The sequence below is a fragment of the Ailuropoda melanoleuca genome, chromosome 7, assembly GCF_002007445.2.
Source record: "Ailuropoda melanoleuca isolate Jingjing chromosome 7, ASM200744v2, whole genome shotgun sequence".
NCBI classification, from domain to species: domain Eukaryota; kingdom Metazoa; phylum Chordata; class Mammalia; order Carnivora; family Ursidae; genus Ailuropoda; species Ailuropoda melanoleuca.
Genome location: NC_048224.1, coordinates 50,935,261 through 50,953,844, shown reverse-complemented (window position 1 = coordinate 50,953,844; position 18,584 = coordinate 50,935,261). Strand labels below are relative to the sequence as shown.

Genomic DNA, 18,584 nt, shown 5'->3' with positions numbered 1-18,584 from the left:
TATGAAGACTTCAATGTGGAAGAAGATGGGAAAAGCACACTCAAAAGAACGTGCCCTCATTCCTTCTTCGTCCCTTCACTCAGTAATTACAACCAAGCCCCAACCAAGAACCTCAGGCACGTAACAGCTGAAAAGGTTCATCTGGCAATCCGGTCCTCCTATTCTTTCTTACGAAAACCGTACCTCCTAGACAGAACACAACTTCACAGCAGACACTTTCTTCCTGGGTAACACAGAGCTTAAGACTGGGAGGAACCAAGCTCTCCGGAGCATGGGAAGCCCTGCTCAGCAATGCCAAATAAACTCTTTTCATTAGCAACCATGAGGGGCCCACCTTTATCAACACAAATACCAAAACAGGGACGAAGTCATCTGCCCCGGGGACGGAGTCCTCGTTGGCCAGGCTCAGGAGGTTCATGATGGTGGAGCACATTCGCAGGATGCACTGTACTTTGTCCCGGGGGGTCTTGTAAGCACTTATTGTCCTGATTTCCGACTGTGCAGATGGCCACGGTGCCTCCCGAAGATAAACCTAAGCGAGACCACAGACAGACAGACAGAACTTGAATCTAACAGCGACTATGGGAGGCCACCACAGCAACCTCCATGTCAGGAAACAGAAGGGCAAGCTCGGTGCCTTTTCATTTCTTCAGTAAAGCCAGACTGCTGTTCCTTCCCCTCCACTAAGACAAAAGCTTAACTTTTAAACTTTTAAATAATTTGCTTTGCATTTTTGAATAAAGCAACCCAGATAGCCATTAATGGAGCAAAGGGGATACGGTAACACCCAACGTAGAATTCAAGCAATGTCATATAATTCTCTTTTCTTAAGTAGCTAGAATGGAACTTCTCTACATGTAGTAGCTGATTCTAAAAGCACAACAAGCTACTTCTGAAAGAAAAAAAAAATTTAAATATGTACATTTGTTGCAACAGCTCTAGAAATAACAGATTAAAAAAACCAAAAAATAATTTAAAAACTCACACTCATCAATATTTCATTACTGGGGACTTTAATAAAACCACCAGAAAGCTCTAATACCTGAAATTTTCCTATTATTTTGTAAAAACTGTATGACCTAAAAGATAATTTTGATGTCACAGATTTAACTTCTTCCCCCTAGAGTAGTAGTTGTCACGCTTGGTGGAGTGTCACCAGATTCCTTATTCAAATGGCACTTTTCTGCAGAAACAGGATTATAAAACAGCCATGGAGGGAGCACCTGGGGGGATCAGTTTGTTAAGTGTCTGACTCTTGATTTTGGCTCAGGTCATGATCTCAGGGTCGTGAGATCAAGCCCTGCATCCAGAGCCTGCTTAGATCATCTCTCTCCCTTGGACCTTCTCCATTACGATCTCTCTCTGAAACACACACACACACATCCACAGGGAGCACTGCGGCGGGAGGCGGCAGGGCTTCAGGGCCCTCAGTGCAGCCCCCCCCCCCCCCGCTCATCTCCACACTGAGGTGCCGTTCCCTGCCAGGTGATTTTAATCTGAGGACCTTCGAGAACTTTACAGTGAGAATTACATCAAATGCAAATTGTGTTTTAGAATTTATTATATTCTGTTTCCTTGAGAAACTGCTAACTTGCAGATGGGTGTATCGAGCAACCACGAGCAGCACCCACACCACATAACCCTGCGTTACCTCCGGTATCTGAAGAGCTCTGTGATTGGCAGTCACCACTTTAGACAATCTCTGAATATGTTCATGAAGAACCCTGCAAACCCCCAAAAACACATATGTAAATACGTAATTCAGATAATAAGGCACACAGAGAGTCAACCGATTTTTTTAAAANTAACCGATTTTTTCAAAACATTTAAAACATTTAGACTTATTTTGAGATACAGATTACAATTACAGTTGAGAGTATCTCTTTGCTCTAAGTATTCCGTCTTGTCAAAAAGTCTCACACGTAGGATCTGCTCAGAAATGCTAAGTGAGCTAAGAGGAGACAAGGACAGTAGGGAAAGCCTTCCTTCCCAGCCAAGGACAACATTCCAAGGGACAAAGGAGAGGGGCCCTAGTCCAGAAGCCACCTGGGCATGCTAATTAGTACAAAGCACAGAGGAAGTAGAGGGGTCAAAAGCCAGAAACCAACGATCACAGAAGCTTAGATAGAGAAGGGGCTCTTGAGAACACTCAAACTCTCTCATTTCATAGATGAAAATAATCAGGCTTAAAACGGTGAAGGATTTGCCTAAGGTCACACGGGGGTTAGTAGCAGGGGCTAAACCCAGCTTTCCTGGTTTCTACTACTCTTTCCTGAACACTGTGTTAACTGTCCACTCTATAAAACCTACAGAAATGCCATGGAGGAGAGGGCAGGAACAGAGGCAGGAATAACCTGCTTCAAAGCTACTCTTTGCAGTAAATACAGTTTGAATGTCCTTAACTCCATATCCCGTTCTGGAAGTGGAAAGCTGGTCTCCGGAGAGAAAATAAAATTAAGTACAGAAGCCTGGGTGTACCTCTGAGAGTATGTATGAACCAGTAGGAGAGGCAGGCTGGAACAATCCTAACCCACCCACAGAACATACATGCAAGATCTTAGCATTTNGAAGTGGAAAGCTGGTCTCCGGAGAGAAAATAGGCTCCATTTGGTAAATTAAGTACAGAAGCCTGGGTGTACCTCTGAGAGTATGTACGAACCAGTAGGAGAGGCAGGCTGGAACAATCCTAACCCACCCACAGAACATACATGCAAGATCTTAGCATTTCCATGAGAGAACCTTCTACAGACCACTCATGAGTCACCCAGAGGTCCTATCACATGGACCCCTTGAGAGCCACTGTTACTGCTGGGGAGCACAGGGGCCACCTCAACATGCTTGGGCCAGAAACAAGTTTGTAAAGCAGTGCTCAAGAAAATGCAAAGAAGGAAAAATGAAAACACGATATCATCCCTAGTCTCATTACCCAAAATATAATGCCAGTTACCAATCCAGGCATTTTTTTCAGGATTAATTTTTTTAGGATTATTTTTTAAAATCAGCTTTATTGAGACATAATTCATACACCATACATTTCCAGATATTTTCTGACAGTCAAAGTACAGCTTTCCATTCCTAATAAATAGATAATGAGCATACGGAAGTCAAGCACTGTGCTTGAAGCTGGGAGAGAGGAGCGAATAAAAGCATGATGTTCCTGCTCTCGTGGAGCCAGTGATCTGGTGGAGGAGAGAAGCGTTCACTGGACGACCACACACAGCTGTGATGGGGGAGGGGGGTGATTCTGCCCTCCGAGGGACATCTGGCAGTGTCTGGAGACATTCTGGCTCTCACAGCGGGTGGGTACTACTGGCATCTAGTGTACAGACCAGGGATGCTGCTAAACGTCCCACAACGCACAGAGCAGCTACCCACACCAAAGAATTATCTGGCCCAAAATGTCAGTAGCGCCAGGCTGAGGAATCATGACTCCACCAAATGGAAAACCCCAACTGTGGCAAGTGCTAAAGAAAGAGACGCGGGCCTAATTCCCCACTTCCCTGAAAAAAGAGCGTTATCCTTCTTTCTGATCTTGGGACTCGCACTGCCCTCCCTGTCCCATCCTAAGTCTCAGCACAGCTTGCGTAACACAAGGGACCGGCTGATGGACCCCTACGTGGTCAACAGGGGCTCGGAAACATGGGAGTGCTCACTGGTCACGAAGGATGTCCCCATCCTGGTTAGGGTAGAAAGCAAGCTTGAAAATCCGATTCATCACGCTCCGTTCGATGGCCAGCTGGGCGTCCTGAAGCTGCTCCTCGCTCGCATTCTGCCATATGACGTCCTGGGCCATCGCGCCATAAAGGAACTGCAGAAAATCTTCTACCTGAGCAGTTTTATCATCAGCTGCCGTGAGCTGCTGAAAGTCTCCAATGCAAAATAATAGTTTTTTAAATACGCTATCGGAATAATTGTAAAAAGGAAATTACAGAAATCATTTCAATAACTAGCTATGCAGATATTATGCTCTTAAAGTCAAAGGTATTGGGTATGGTTTATTTTAGGAGAAAACATGGCCAAATCATTAAAATCGGGAGAAAGGTAAGAATTGTGCAAAAGTTTAAGAGCAAGGGGTTTGTTATAAAAATGACATACTTTGACTAATGCATAAATTGTTGAATCACTATACTGTATACCTAAAACATGACACTACACATTAATCTCAATGGATTTTTTAAATATTAAAAAATTAAAATTAAAAAAAATTTTTAATGTTATGTTTTATTTTTAAATATGAGAAGAATTTTGTGGATCCAAAACTTTAACCAATTTTCCCAATTTTGTTTTTTGTTGTTTTCAATTTTCCCAATTTTGTATAAACTGCAGATACTCCACCCATGATAAAAATGAAATGTACTGGCTTGACTTCAAGGTTTAATGATTAAGAATCCGTAAAACACCTGGGAATTTAACGGACTACTCTTAAGACATGCAACTACTCAAACCAGCAATACAAAAATTTCCAAATCTCCCCACTAACACAGGGCTGAAGAGATGCTTAACCTAAACTTATCTTTAGTTACCGTGAATGAATTCCCTGATCTTCTTCTCTTTGCTCTCAAGCAGCAACCTCACACAGACCGTGGTGAAGTACCGATTGGCCACCTCTTTGTCCCGCAGGACCCTCTGCAGCAGCCTCTCCAGGTGGGCCTGCGTGGTCTGCAGTCCTTGCCGACAGCGAGTGAGATAAGCAATATAGGGCGCCCTTTTCCTACATGGGAGACATCACAGACAGCACACTTTCTTGGAGACCAAGAGTCCTAATATTTCTTTAAAAACATATGACGTCACAGACTTCAGTTTTATGAATGAGCCATGTCAGGCTGCAGGCAACTGTCCTGAGGACTAACCGTGCTGCCAGCTCAAGGAACAGAACCATTCTGCATGCTGGTGAAGGGTAACACCTACGGGGCTGAACACTTAGCTACCTAACTCACTGAACGATACTAAGTCCCCTGGGATCCTTGATCTATTTTATGTTGGCCCATGGTCTCCATGCTGGCAGGACCTCACATTTCACAGGAAATTGACTGCTACAGAAGACTAAAACAACAAAATACAGGTCAATATACCACTACATCATTAAACCTATCACCAATTCTTTGCTGACAGTCTAATTGTAATAATCATTAGAGCACCCATCCCCTAAGCCTGGGGGCCTCGTCATCTCCCAAGAATCTCCCTGACGTTCTTCTCCTGAACTGTTAGCAAAGTGCTGGCAGCAGACAGAAGGCAGCAGTTGTTAGGCTACGCCTGATTCCCTGCTCCAGGGAAGTAGTTTTTCTGGTCACCCCAAAAAGGAGCAGGATATCCTGGCCTCATCTCTGCTAATGCTGCATCTGTGCAAAGCTGAAGGGAAAGTGCACCTCTCTGTCAGAGTTGCTCATTTACAACTACATTTCCAGATAAATACCCAAATGTGATCCTTGGAAATCTACATGCAGGTAAACACAGCCCAACATGTTGCAGTAAGCCTAGATTCACTTGTGAAATAAAGACAGGGAAGAAGATCCTTGCCACCGGGTGACAGGTGCAGGAGGCGGGGTAATTACCTGTAGTCCTCAGCGATAGAGGCCAGCAGTTTCCTACAAGTTCGGTTATCAAAGCGGCACACACAACGCATTGTTTCTTGAAGTTGAGCCATTAAGTTCTTATCTTGTAAATTAATTGCTTCAGCTATTTGAACTTTTAAGAAGCATACAATTTCGTTGTCTGAACAAAAAAAAAAAAAAAAGAGAGAGAGAGAGAGAAAGAATTCTGTTACTGCCGAGAAGATAATTTCCATTGTATACCTTCCCTCAGCCTTTGGGATGTCAGCTCTGCTCTACCAGGGATCAGCAGAACGGAAGCTGCACTGCAACTCACTTTAATGAAGCATCAGGAATCAAACTGCCCTTACCTGATGCTAATACAAATATACTAATGGAACCATATGGAATTGCTATATAGCTCACATAGGTTGAATACAGGCAGTTTCACATGGTTCAACCTATAAATACAGGAAAAACTTACCCTCTGGGTCTGTATGGTCTGGTAAGCCGTTCCTTGTTGAATGAGTTAGCACTGGGAAAGCAACAGAATCCGCAGAGCAAAGAGCAAGCCTCAGTTTCTTTTTTGCGTCTCTGAAGAATGAGTCAAAAGTACATTAATTTCTTTTTCAAAGATTTTATTTATTTGAGAGAGAGAGAGGGAGGGAGCATAAGCAGGGGGAGGGGCAGAGGGAAGGGGAGCAGCAGACTTCCCTGCTGAGCAGGGAGCCCAATGTGGGGCCTGATCCCAGGATCACAGGCTCACGACCTGAGCCGAAAGCAGCCACCCAATTGAGTCACCGGGAGCCCCAAAAGTACATTAATTTCTTTATGCAGATACGGTCACAGTTTATGAACACTCACTATATAAATTAATATGCTATCTCAGGACTCAAATATTTCAAGAGATCATAAATAAAAGATAATTTTAATTTACTGACACCTCACTTAAAGGAACAGGCTTTCTAGTTACCCAAAGAGCAAGGCTGTAAAAATGCTCTGGGCAAGGATCATTCTGTAAAATCACCAGAATCACTCAAACAACAAATCCTTTGAACCCTGTAACGTACACTGAGTCCCACAATGGGCACTATGAGGAGAATAAGAAAGGGGCATTATGCTAGGGTCAGCAGGGGCCACAAGGTCACCAGAACCATCTCACCACCCAAACCAAGAATGCCTTCCACCCCATCTCTTGAGAAAGGCTAATCCATCCACAGGACGAGCTTACCACGCGACAAGAAGCCCTTCCTACGGCTCTACTGCTTGAAACTGTCACTGACTCTGCCCCCCGGGTCAGTCTCCCCCAGCATTTCTCATGTGGCCCGGGAGACTGGGATGGGCAAAGGGTCGGCCACTTGTGTCAATTAAATGACTGACGTGGCCCCTGTGAACACATGAGGTGGTTGGTTTTCACCCCTGAATTAAAGCCTTTGATATCTGGCATCCGAGTGAAGCAGTCTTTTCAGGGAATAGCATTTTGTTCTTAACTCTCTGCTCTCTACATTTCCTCAGTGGCTCAATGAATCATTTGACTTGAAGCGACTGCAGTGGTGATGAAATGTCCAAACCCACAAATTCGAAATCCTGTCAAAGAGATACCTGTAGGAGAATGCAGAATCCTGAGGGTGGGCCGCCTGGCTCGCAGAGTCCGGGAGATCGTCGGCCGAGATGTTCTGCAGTGTTTCCTCTCGAGGAGAGTCATGTGCACTCTCGCCGTCACCCATGACCTCTGCACAAAACCGAGCACCAAGGGAGGATAAAAGCAGGTTAACCTGGGAGAGTCTAGCACGAGGAGGTGTTCAGAGCTACTCGACCATAAATTAGCACCGTGCTTTACAGTCAGAGTTCTTCAAAAAAAGAAAGAAAGTTCGCTTCAAAAAGTTGATGGCAATTATTGATCAAGAGATCAAGAGAGCAGTTGTTGAGAAGAGACTTTTACTTCCTTTTCTTTTTTTTCTTAAAGATTTTATTTATTTATTTGACAGAGACAGAGACAGGAGAGGGAACACAAGCAGGGGGAGTGGGAGACGAAGAAGCAGGTGTCCAGCGGAGGAGCCCAATGCGGGGCTCAATCCCAGAACACCGGGATCACGCCCTGAGCCAAAGGCAGACGCTTAACAACTGAGCCACCCAGGAGCCCCTGACTTTTACTTCCTATACCAATCTTGACCCAAGGCAGTGAAAGTCACTGACTTAACAGATAATGCTTTAATCAGAATTGGGGCCCCAAAAATCCTCTTACGTAACACCCTCATGTTACAGGCATGGAATGCTGCCCTACCAGAAAGCAGCTGGCTGTTCAGCCCTTAGCTACCTGGCGAACCCTACCCCCGCCCCTCCGGGCTCTTTACTCGGGCTTGTCCCACTGCCCAAGGATGAGCTGGGACCGACTCACAAATGCAGCCACAACGCACCTGTGACTCCCGCAGCTGTTTTTATATTTTTTAACTAACCAATTTAGAGAATACGCTCATGTATAAAATCAAAAGGAATAAAAATTCATTACTATAATAAAGATACTGGGCTTACGTAGAACGACTACCTTTATCAGGAGATAATTTCAAATGATTCAGGGGAAAAAAGGAAAAAATATACGGAGAGGAAATGCAGCAAAATGTTAACTGAGAAAGTCCAGGTAGAGGGAATATGGACCTTCACTCTTCTGCCCTGTGAAACTTTTCAAAATAGTAAGTATGGGAAATTCTCCTCTACTTTGGATCCCCCTTATGCTCCTTACGAGTTCTCCCTGAGCCAACTCATGCTACCAGTCAGATTCTTCCAGGGACACTCTGTGCGCATACCAGCAGAAACACACGCAGTATACAATTTACGCTTTTATATACTTTTCTTTCCTCTCACTTTATCTTAGGGATTGTACCGTATTTTTCTGACAGCTATTCAAAGTAGCTATTAAAAAGCTGCTTTTTATTCAGATCACTTTTCACTGTGATACCAAAGTTAGAACACTTGACCCGTGAACGACACAGGTTTGAAATGTGTGGGTCCACTTATACACGGATTTTTTTTTAAAGACTTTATTTTTAAGTCATTTTTACACTCAATGTGGGGCTCGAACTCACTATCCCAAGATCAAGAATCACATGCTCTCTGAGCCAACCAGGCACTCCTATGTGGATTTTTTTTTTCAATAAATACAGACAGTACTGTGAATGCATGGTCTCTTACAATTTTCTTAATAACACTGTCTTTTCTCTAGCTGACTTTATTGTAAGAACACAGCATATAATACATATAACATGCAAAATATGTCTTAATTGACCGTTTATGTTGTTAAGGCTGCCAGTCAACAGTAGCCTATCAGTCATTGAGTTTTTGGGGAGTCAAAAGTCACATATAAATTTTTACTATGCGGGAGGCTGGTGCCCCTACCCACGTACCCTCCACACCCCCCACACTGTTCAGGGTGAACTGTGTTCAAATCTTTATCATGATGATCACCTGTACTTTCATAGTTTGCCATTGCTCCTTCACTGGGGCTGGTTCGCTTAATGGCATTCCTGTATTTGTCCAGAATATCCTCAGCGACCTGAGCTTGTGCACTGAGTCTAGGGCTGGGGTCATCTGCAGGGGAAAGGAGAGTGAGAGAATTAGCTCCCCTTGGTTTCTGGCAATTCTGATGTTAGTACGACACCAGTAGCATAATCCCAAAGGCGGATTAGGAGGTAAGACTTAAAAAGAGCACATATCTCAACGTTAAGAGGCACCATGCAGCTGCCTGCTCATCCCATTTCTCGGTCTGAGAGCCTTGCCCAAGCACGAAATTGGGAGCGTTAGCTCCATTTTCTCATCATGGCCAAAATTCTGCATGACAGTGTTGGGAAGTTCAGTGCGGTCTACAGGGATGATGGGCTTCTGAAGCACTTCCATTCAAGTTACTGTTATTAGCAGTTCATGCTAACAGAACTTCTAACAATGCATCTTTAAATGCAGAGTCATATACTCAGACATCTCCATGCGGAAAGAGGGGGAAAAGTATCAAATTTAGAATTAAATCCTTTTAAATAATAAAAAATGCCTTCCTCCATTCTTCCTGTATCTTTCTCTCTCTCTCTACACCACATTTGAAAACTTCAGGTATCAATATTCTATCTTACTGAATCTCACCACGACAGTGCAGTTGCACTTTTGTGCCTGCAATGGTGTCAGAGGTACTCCGAGAGAATCTAGCCACTGCTGGAAAGTGCTGGAATTGTACCCAGGGTACACGGGGAAAAAGCTTATCACCATCACAGATGTAGCACTGTTTACTGTCAGGACCATTATCCTGTCAGCAAAATCAGCGCATCAAAATGTGTTCCTGGAGTCTAAGATGGCAGAGTCATCAATTAACAGTCATCCAGGCAAAGAACTGCTACAGATCTATGGGACAAAATTGGGTCCTACAGTGAACTGCACACTCCTGAGATAGATGGAGACCAAGCAGGTAACCATAAATGTCCACATTCTGGTAGAATCCCATTTTTCAAAAAGTCTAAAAACACATTAAAAAAAATCACTAGATTTTATACATGTATGTATGTTAACAGCAGCTAATAATAACAGCAGCTAACATTTATTGAGCACTTACCACGTGCCAGGAACTGTGCTAAGCACCTTATATGAACGATCTCAATTAATCATCACAACAACCCTACAGGGAGGTACTGTTATCACCTCCATCTTACGGACGAGGAAATCGGGTATAGAGAGGTTCAACAGTATGCTCATGGGCGCTTCTGTTTCCATGGGGAAAAAAAATTTAGCATCCATGTCTCTGTAAAATTGCAGTAAACTGTAGAGAAAGAGGATTTTCAAACTAATGTAATCTTTCTGCTATAATGGTATTTGAATGCATGAGAAGAGAATCCTAATAAAATCTGATCTTCTTCAAAATGTAAATTAATAAAACTTTTATCATTACAAAATCTTTCTTTGGAGGGGAAGTACTTTTTTGCTATTGGTTCTGAGTGGTGTTGAGCATTCTGAAAAAGGAACAATAAAACTGGCTAACCACAGGGAAAGCTATAATGTCGCTTATAACCTTTATTTCTATGCCATTATATATTTTATCCCAGGAAAGTAACGAAAACAAACAAAATATGCTACATATACAAAGCTGTGAGACCATTTTCACCATAAAAAACCGGATACAATTCAAGTATCCAAAAGCAAGAGAACATTCACAATGCTATAAAATCATATGACAGATTATCTGTGAGCCAATACAAATTATTAAAACCAACCATGTCTACTAGAAACTGGAGAGGGTTTATGAAATAACGTTTAGGAAAAGAAGAATACAAAGTTACACAATACTCTGATTCAATCATGAAAAGCCATGTACAAATATGGAAAGATTGGGAAAGAACATGAAAAAAAGGATAGTTAGGGTGACTGCATTATGGACAGACTGTTAAGAAATTTCCTTTCATATCATTTAAAAGTTGATTTAATGATAATTTTCAACAGATCATTAATTAGGACTAGGCACAAATTTCTGCACTAGTAGGGAAGCTAAATTGCTTGAATCAAGCACAAAGAAAACGAAATACCTTATGAAAAAACCTTACTCTACTTAACTTCTAGATTAGGCACCAAGAACCAAGAAAAACGCTTGCCCAAAGACAAAAGCAAAAAATAATTTATAACTTCTCCAGTTATTAATTCAACATTATAAAACATGAGATTTCATTAAGAGTATTTCACTCCATAAATACTGGTGGTGGTCTAGCAGTAGGAACATGGTAAGAAAACAGAGATATGTTTCCAACTCTTCTCAATCAGACTGTAGGCCCCTGAAGAATAGGGGTCATGTGATTTGACTGAATAACCACAACACTTAGCACAGTGCCTGGCATGAGTCAGATGTTCAACAAGTATTTGCTGATTGACTAAGACAGGCTTGACGGCTCTCAGCAGGGAACCCTGGCCTGGACACACAGCTCCTGCTCTTCAAAACCCTTCGTTCCAGGAGAGTCACTGCATCAGATAAAGCAGGCATGTATGCCAGAGACCGTGGAAATACGTCCAAATACATGGAACCAGATACCAGAACAACACGCATTAAAATGGGATTCTACCTCTACTACGGTGAGCTGTTTGAGGAGGATGTTCTTTAGAAACCTATACCATTTTGTAATAAAAATCTTCATTTTAATTTAGTAGGATAACATAGTTGGAAACTGAGATAAGAAAAAAAGAGGTGAGAAATTAATTTCTGGTCTAGATGCTCTACAGCCATCGGAAATAGTACAAAGCTATCAAACTCAAGGTTGGGTCATTAACACTACTTCTCGAACTCATTCCTTTAAGGGTGCTCATTCATAATGTGCCCAACAGAAGCTGCAAAAACACAAATGCTGAATAAGGTAAGAACCCCACCCCTAGTTGTGTTTTCCTTGGGTCAGATAGCAATGTTAAAATGATTCAAGCTGTAAAAAATTAGTAAAGTTTATAAATCTATGATACTATTTGAACTCTTTTTCATGAAAAAAAGGAAATGATTAGGTAGAACAGCATTTCACTGTGATCCTGAATAATCAAGAACTACAGATGGGAATCGATTTAGAATTCTATGATCAACGTTAGAGAAAGCTATGTGATCAATGATCCAAAGATGTGGCATGCATCGCACTAAAACCATCACCACGCTTTCCTAAACAGCCCCGTGTGGCCTTGTCCCATCGGGATGTCGCGTTGTAGGGTGTGCCTAGAGGCTCAGCACCGGGGCCTCATCATAAACAGAAGTTATGATAATGAGGATGAGGATGGCAGTGGCGGTGTGCAGGAAGAGCACACTCAGGTTCACTGCGGCCACCACCTGGAAGCCACAGAGCTCTGAAGAACACACTCCCCACTGCACACACACAGACACACTCTCCTAAAAAGGCAGCGCTTATGGCGCCCAAGAAACAGTGCTATGAAATATGTGCTCTGGGAATGAAGGAGCCAGGAAGTCCACGGTCTACAAACCTGTGAGTGTTGAGAATCTGTCAGGCCCCACATCATCTTTGTCTTTTTCTTGTTTTTCTTTCTTTCTAAATGGTATAGGAGCTGGAAATTAAATAAAGTCAGTAGTGTGACACATAACATACTGCACTACTCGGAGACAGCAGTCATTTTGGAGTATTAACTGGTGTGCCAACATTTCTAAGTGAAAGGAAGGTGAAAAGTTTAAAAGCTAAGAAATCCTGAGTGTCAACTGATAATCATTCTTACAACAGCATTGAAAGTTCTTAAAGAAGCTTTCAGGATCTGCTTTGGGGTCATCTGCCACAGGAAGAATGATTTAACTCGAATCTGTTGGGACTAAATCAAAACCACTGCCTCTTAACCGCTGCTCAAAAACAACACATTCAAAGCTCTGAGCCTCAATCTCTCCTCATCAATGGGGTTTGAGTGCAGCTGAAAGCAGTGCTCCTCAGCTCCTGAGCGCCACGGTGCCGAGAAGAGGCCTTAGGAAGAAGTCCCTAGCCTTAATCCTGGATGATCTCTCCTTGCAGGAAGAGATGCTTTTGCCAACTCAAATCTCAATATCTATTGCTGCAATGCCAGGCTATTAAAAAAAAAAAAAAAGCAAATAATTTTATACAACTGCCTTCCAAAATAAACACTCACTAATATATATTCAGGATATAAACATTCTCAATGAACATAAACATAAAAAAAGCGATTAAGTTTGCTCCAGGAATGTAAAGGATGAATTTTCAATGCTTCATTACCAGTAGCATCCCTTTTTCCTGCAATAATTATTAGCAATACATATGTCAAAAGTCCTACGTTTAACCTTAATGGCATACAATATTTAAACAACCGTGACCTGCCTGACTTCCATTTATGAAACCACTACCACTTCCTGCAAAGAACAAGAACTATCATTTCTAAAGGTCTGCCTTTAGCATTCACCTGAGTGAAACCATTTTCTCTACCCTCAAAACGGCTAGAAACTTAGGCCCAGCAAGCCTCACAGAGGAGCTGACATACTGGCTCTCTGAAAGAGATTTGGGGGCTTTGCTTCTTGTTGCTAATATAATTCTAATATTTTATAAAATTACCTTTAGGCATGGCAGAAACAAAACGTTTTCTCCACCAAGGTCTGTTCCTGTCTGATTTCTCATCATCGCTATCTTTGCGTTCTTCAGTCTGTAGAAAAAGTTTGATGCTTTATTTGGAGTTGGATAGCAGCATAAATTACTAGGAAAAGGATTTCAGTTTGTCTGTGAAATACAAAAACCACTCTTGTTTGTCTTAAAAGCAAAACTGTTCTTACTGCTGTACAGGCAACTTCTGAAACATGGAAGTGTACCTCTTAAGCACCAGACTAGGATCTGCCTGAGGGCAGGCACTATCTCATTACTGTTAGTAAACCAAAACCTTAATACAGAGCCTAGCATAGAGTACGCACTCAAGAAATACTTTTGGAAGGAGTAAGCGCAACACACATAAAGTCTAGAGGGGCAGTAGAGGGGACACAGTAGTAATAACAAAAGTGAGTATGGACCGTATGCCAAATACTGAGTGTTAAGGATACGTATTATTTCATTTACACCTCACAGCAGCCTTAGGAGATAAATAATACTATTAAGCCCTTTTTATAGATGAGAAGGCACTAAAAAAGGTTATCTCCCTATCTTCCCCGAAGTTATAAAGCCTGCATGTGGCACAGCTGGGACTCAAACTCAGATGCAAACAACTTCAAAGTTCATGTTTTGATCACCAATTAAAGTGAGTTATTCAAATCACATGTCAAAGAGCGGACTATAGTTCCTTTACTAGCCTATCAGGTGACCTTAGACAAATCATTTAATTTCTCATCTTGGAAGGAAACTGTGAGGTTTAAATGAAATTAGATACAAAATTGCTTGGAGAAAAGTTCAAAGAGTCATAAAAATGCAAATTACATTACTACAAAACCAAAATAGTACAGGTTTCCCATGGGTTACAGTTATGGACAAACTGACAGATCTTTAATCATGACTGCTGCCCATCCTTACTCTTCGATTTATATATACCATGTTAATTTCACACATCAAGAGAACCAGGCAGACAGAACACTAAAGCTGACCACAATTAGCAAAATTCTTCTAGATGGGCTGTGTCCCATACCTCTCCTCTTGAGGAGTCCTTACTCGGGGATGAAGACGATGAATGAGGTGCAGCCACCAAAGAAGTAGCACCAATGGCTGCGGCTGGAGGGAGCTCTCGCTCTTCATTCCCTGGACGCCGGTTCCAGCTGGGGTCACTCATAGGTCGCCGGACAGATGATACTATATCAGAGCTCCTGCTGCGAACTAATCTCTCAGGGTAAGAATGCCTTTGCCTGAAGGCCTCCATTTCAGCTGGAGTTAAAACATGGGAACCGAAGTTTGGCAACCTGGCCTCATTTCCTCCCACAGCTCCTTCCAGGATTGGGGGATCTGGTGGTGGATGCGATGGCCTGGCATAGTGAACCTTTGGCCTTACCACGGCAGAAGCCCCTAGAACACAGGGAAAAAAAAGTTTGCAACCGAGATACAACTAATCCAAAAAGGCATCAATAAAGGGTTTTGGCTCTGTTCTTCTTTAAGAGTCAAAAAGCTCATTTGACCAGTTTACCTTCATGTGTAGACAGTGGATCGAACATGGCAAGTAGAGACTCTGACTGAGAAGGAGGAGAGGTCAGCTGGTGGGCGCCTAAAAACAAACAGGCAAACTGTTTGTGCAAGACCAAATCAGAACTCATCACTCAGTAAGAATTTCTACACAGTGAAAAAGTCTAGCATTCTTCCATTCTAGTTTTCCTTTTCTTTTTTTTTTTTTTAAAGATTTTATTTATTTATTTGACAGAGCGAGAGACAGCCAGCGAGAGAGGGAACACAAGCAGGGGGAGTGGGAGAGGAAGAACCAGGCTCCTAGCAGAGGAGCCTGACGTGGGGCTCGATCCCAGAATGCCGGGATCATGCCCTGAGCCGAAGGCAGATGCTTAACGACTGAGCCACCCAGGCACCCCAAGTTTTCCTTTTCTGATCAATAGAACTTGAGGGGCATATCAGAAAAAAAGAGAACCTAATAAATATCATATTCTGATTACTTCAAATTCATTGTATGTTTTTATCTACATACATGGATTTTAATGATATTTAAGTGGTCTAGCATCCGCATGCTAATTACTTTTAATGGCCAAATAGTATTATAGTTAATGCAAAGAGGAGAGCCGAAAAATGTAAATCATCAAAATTTTCAGAATGTCACAATTGCCGAGTCTCACCTTCCTTCCACCTATAAAAATAAGGGCAAAAAATTGTATTAACAATAATAATAATAATGGCAGGGGTGCCTGGGTGGCTCAGCCAGTTAAGCGTCTGCCTTCAGCTCAGGTCATGATCCTAGGGTCATAGAACTGAGCTCCACATCAAGCCTGCTTCTCCCTCTCTCTGTCGCTCCCCCTGCTTGTGCTCTCTCTTTCTCTCTTGCAAATAAATAAATGAAACCTTAAAAAATAATAATAATAAGGGCAATATTACCTAGAAGGAGTATAAATAAAAAGTTGTAAAATTTGAAATTCTTATACTGCTCTCAGCAAATGACAATTTATAAAAGTACTCCTAAAAAAATGAACACTTCTACATTACACCACAAAACAGACTCAAACTACTCTCAGCTATGGAGTAAAAATGACTCCTCCAAGCATACGTCTACATACCAAAATCAGAAATATTAAAACAGGTAGTAAGTACGCAGAGGCTAAAACTCTCAAATATATAAAAGAAACTGTTCCTCTAGGGGTACCTGGGTGGCTCAGTCAGTTAAGCATCCAACTCTTGATTTTGGCTCAGGTCATAACCTCAGGGTTGTAAGACTGAGCCCTGCTTAAGATTCTCTCTCTCCCTTTGTCCCCCCTACCCCCCCCCCCCTTCCTATGCTCTCTCTTAATAAAAAAAAAAAAAAGTTACTCTAAACTTTTTGAGTCTGAACTCTTTAATGCTAATGAATGACAGCACTTTGATTTTATGCTTTTTTATTTTTCTTTTGTTCTATATATTTACCTTCCTCTATTAAAATTATAAAAATAGTGTATTATTATGAAAGGCAGCTTAGAATATTGGTTCTAAAATTTTGGTCTTAGGACACTTTTACATTCTTAAATATTATTGCCCCAAAGAGCCTATACATGTTGGTTTTATCTTCTGATACTTATCATATCATAAATTAAAACTGAAAACAAATATATATTTATATATTCATTTAAACGTATCTGTTAAATGGTAATACAAATAACCCTTTTAAATGAAAAAATAACTATTTTCCAAAATAAGAAAATAACAATTAGAGTGCCAGACACTGTTTTACATTTTTACAAATTCCTTTCATGTATGGCTTAATAGAACAGAGCTGGATTTTCATATGAACTTCTGCTTTCAATCTGTTGCAATATATATTTTGATTGAAGTCTATAAAGCTGGCCTCACACAGATATGTAGTTGGAAAAGGGAAGATATTTTAATAACCTTCTCAGATAATTGTGGACATTCTTCTATGATACGACACCAAATCTTGATTAGTTTTTTAAAGGTTGGCTACAATTCGGAATCTGAAAACAAATCAATGAACTTTTACTCTGTTACATTAAAATTAATTGGTCTGTCTTCCACCTTAAATGATTTTTGTAACATTGTGCACTGATCACCTGGAAAATACTGTTTCAATTAGATGTGCAGATCCTCCACATATTGACACATTTCAATACGTAATACCAAAAATCACATTCTCATCAGAAAAAAACCACCAATCTCATCAGAAAAGTCTTTAAATATCAGAAAGCTGTCAAGCTCATGAAGGTGGATACAGTTTTCCAAAATTCACATTTTTATCTGAAGGTCTGAATTTTATCACTGGCAACAAACTCTACTCTTTGTCGGCTGTTTTCCTTGAAGTGATAGGCTCACTTTGCTAATTTTCAAGAAAGGCCTGCCAAATACCCAAATATGAATAACTACAGTCTGTCAGTCATTCTTTCAAGTAAAAATGGTGTCATGAAAAACAAACAAGAGAAGAAATAGCTAGTTAAGCTCAGAGCTCCAATAACCATTTAAGTGTTTTTCCTTGAGATATTTCACATTTCAGACTGCAGTAGAAATGCATTAGGAATATTTCCTATTTCTTCAGAATTTTTAACAGACGTGTACTCAGGGTTAAGATGTAATTAAATAGGGGTGCCTGGGTGGCACAGTCGTTAAGCGTCTGCCTTCGGCTCAGGGCGTGATCCCAGCGTTCTGGGATCGAGCCCCACATCAGGCTCCTCCGCTGGGAGCCTGCTTCTTCCTCTCCCATTTCCCCTGCTTGTGTTCCCTCTCTCGCTGGCTATCTCTCTCTGTCAAATAAATAAAATCTTAAAAAAAAAAAAAAAGATGTAATTAAATAATTTTTACTGCTTCATGAAAGATATTCATATGTAAAACTTTCTTTTTTAACTGCAAGAAAATATAGTGGCAGCTAATAGTTCGGTACCACTGTTTTGCTGCACGCTAAGGCCTCCCGAGCAAATTTACCCACCTTTGCTTGTGCACCATCAGTGCAAATGTCACTATAGTGAAAAGGACAATAACCTTTTACTACTATGAAAACAGTTAGACCTCATTACCCCTCACTCCCCAAAAGGGTCTTAAGGGCCCTTCGTGGTCCATGGAAAATATACTCTAAAAATCGCTTATTTAGAACAGTGGTTCTCAAATGGGGCTATTTTGTTCCCCAAGGGATCATTTGGCAGTATCTGGAGACATTTTTGGTTGTCACGACTGCAGGGCAAGAAGGGGTTGCTGTCTTCCTGGTAGAGGCCAGAGATGCCACTAAACATCCTATAATGCACGGAACACGTCTCTGTAACAAAGAACTACCTGGCCCAAAATGTTAATAGCGTTGAGGATGAGAAATCCTGGCTTAGAACAAAAAACATTTTTTTTATAAAAAAGAAAAAGTATTTAAAACCCCATTACTCAGTACATAAAACCACTGCTAGCATTTTGGTATTTCTTTCCTGTGCTTTCTCTATGATAGGTTTTCTAATGTTTTATTATC

The 18,584-nt window shown here is 41.4% G+C and overlaps 1 protein-coding gene across 4 annotated transcripts in view; it reads right to left on the bottom strand.

Annotated features, from left to right (window-relative positions):
* The window catches only part of GAPVD1 (GTPase activating protein and VPS9 domains 1), a 74,852-nt gene that overhangs the window by 6,035 nt on the left and 50,233 nt on the right, over positions 1-18,584 (bottom strand). For 2 of the 4 annotated variants that reach the window (XM_011221122.3, XM_002916313.4), the window contains exons 14-25: positions 15,126-15,203; positions 14,637-15,007; positions 13,586-13,673; positions 12,504-12,584; positions 8,991-9,113; positions 7,131-7,260; positions 6,013-6,122; positions 5,553-5,712; positions 4,524-4,711; positions 3,654-3,867; positions 1,652-1,724; positions 335-532 (exon numbers count right to left, since the gene is read on the bottom strand). In XM_011221122.3, coding sequence (XP_011219424.1) covers positions 335-532; positions 1,652-1,724; positions 3,654-3,867; positions 4,524-4,711; positions 5,553-5,712; positions 6,013-6,122; positions 7,131-7,260; positions 8,991-9,113; positions 12,504-12,584; positions 13,586-13,673; positions 14,637-15,007; positions 15,126-15,203 — 1,814 coding nt within the window. The remainder of the gene's footprint in view (positions 1-334; positions 533-1,651; positions 1,725-3,653; positions 3,868-4,523; positions 4,712-5,552; positions 5,713-6,012; positions 6,123-7,130; positions 7,261-8,990; positions 9,114-12,503; positions 12,585-13,585; positions 13,674-14,636; positions 15,008-15,125; positions 15,204-18,584) is intronic. The other 2 variants (XM_002916314.4, XM_011221123.3) reach the window with 1 other exon arrangement.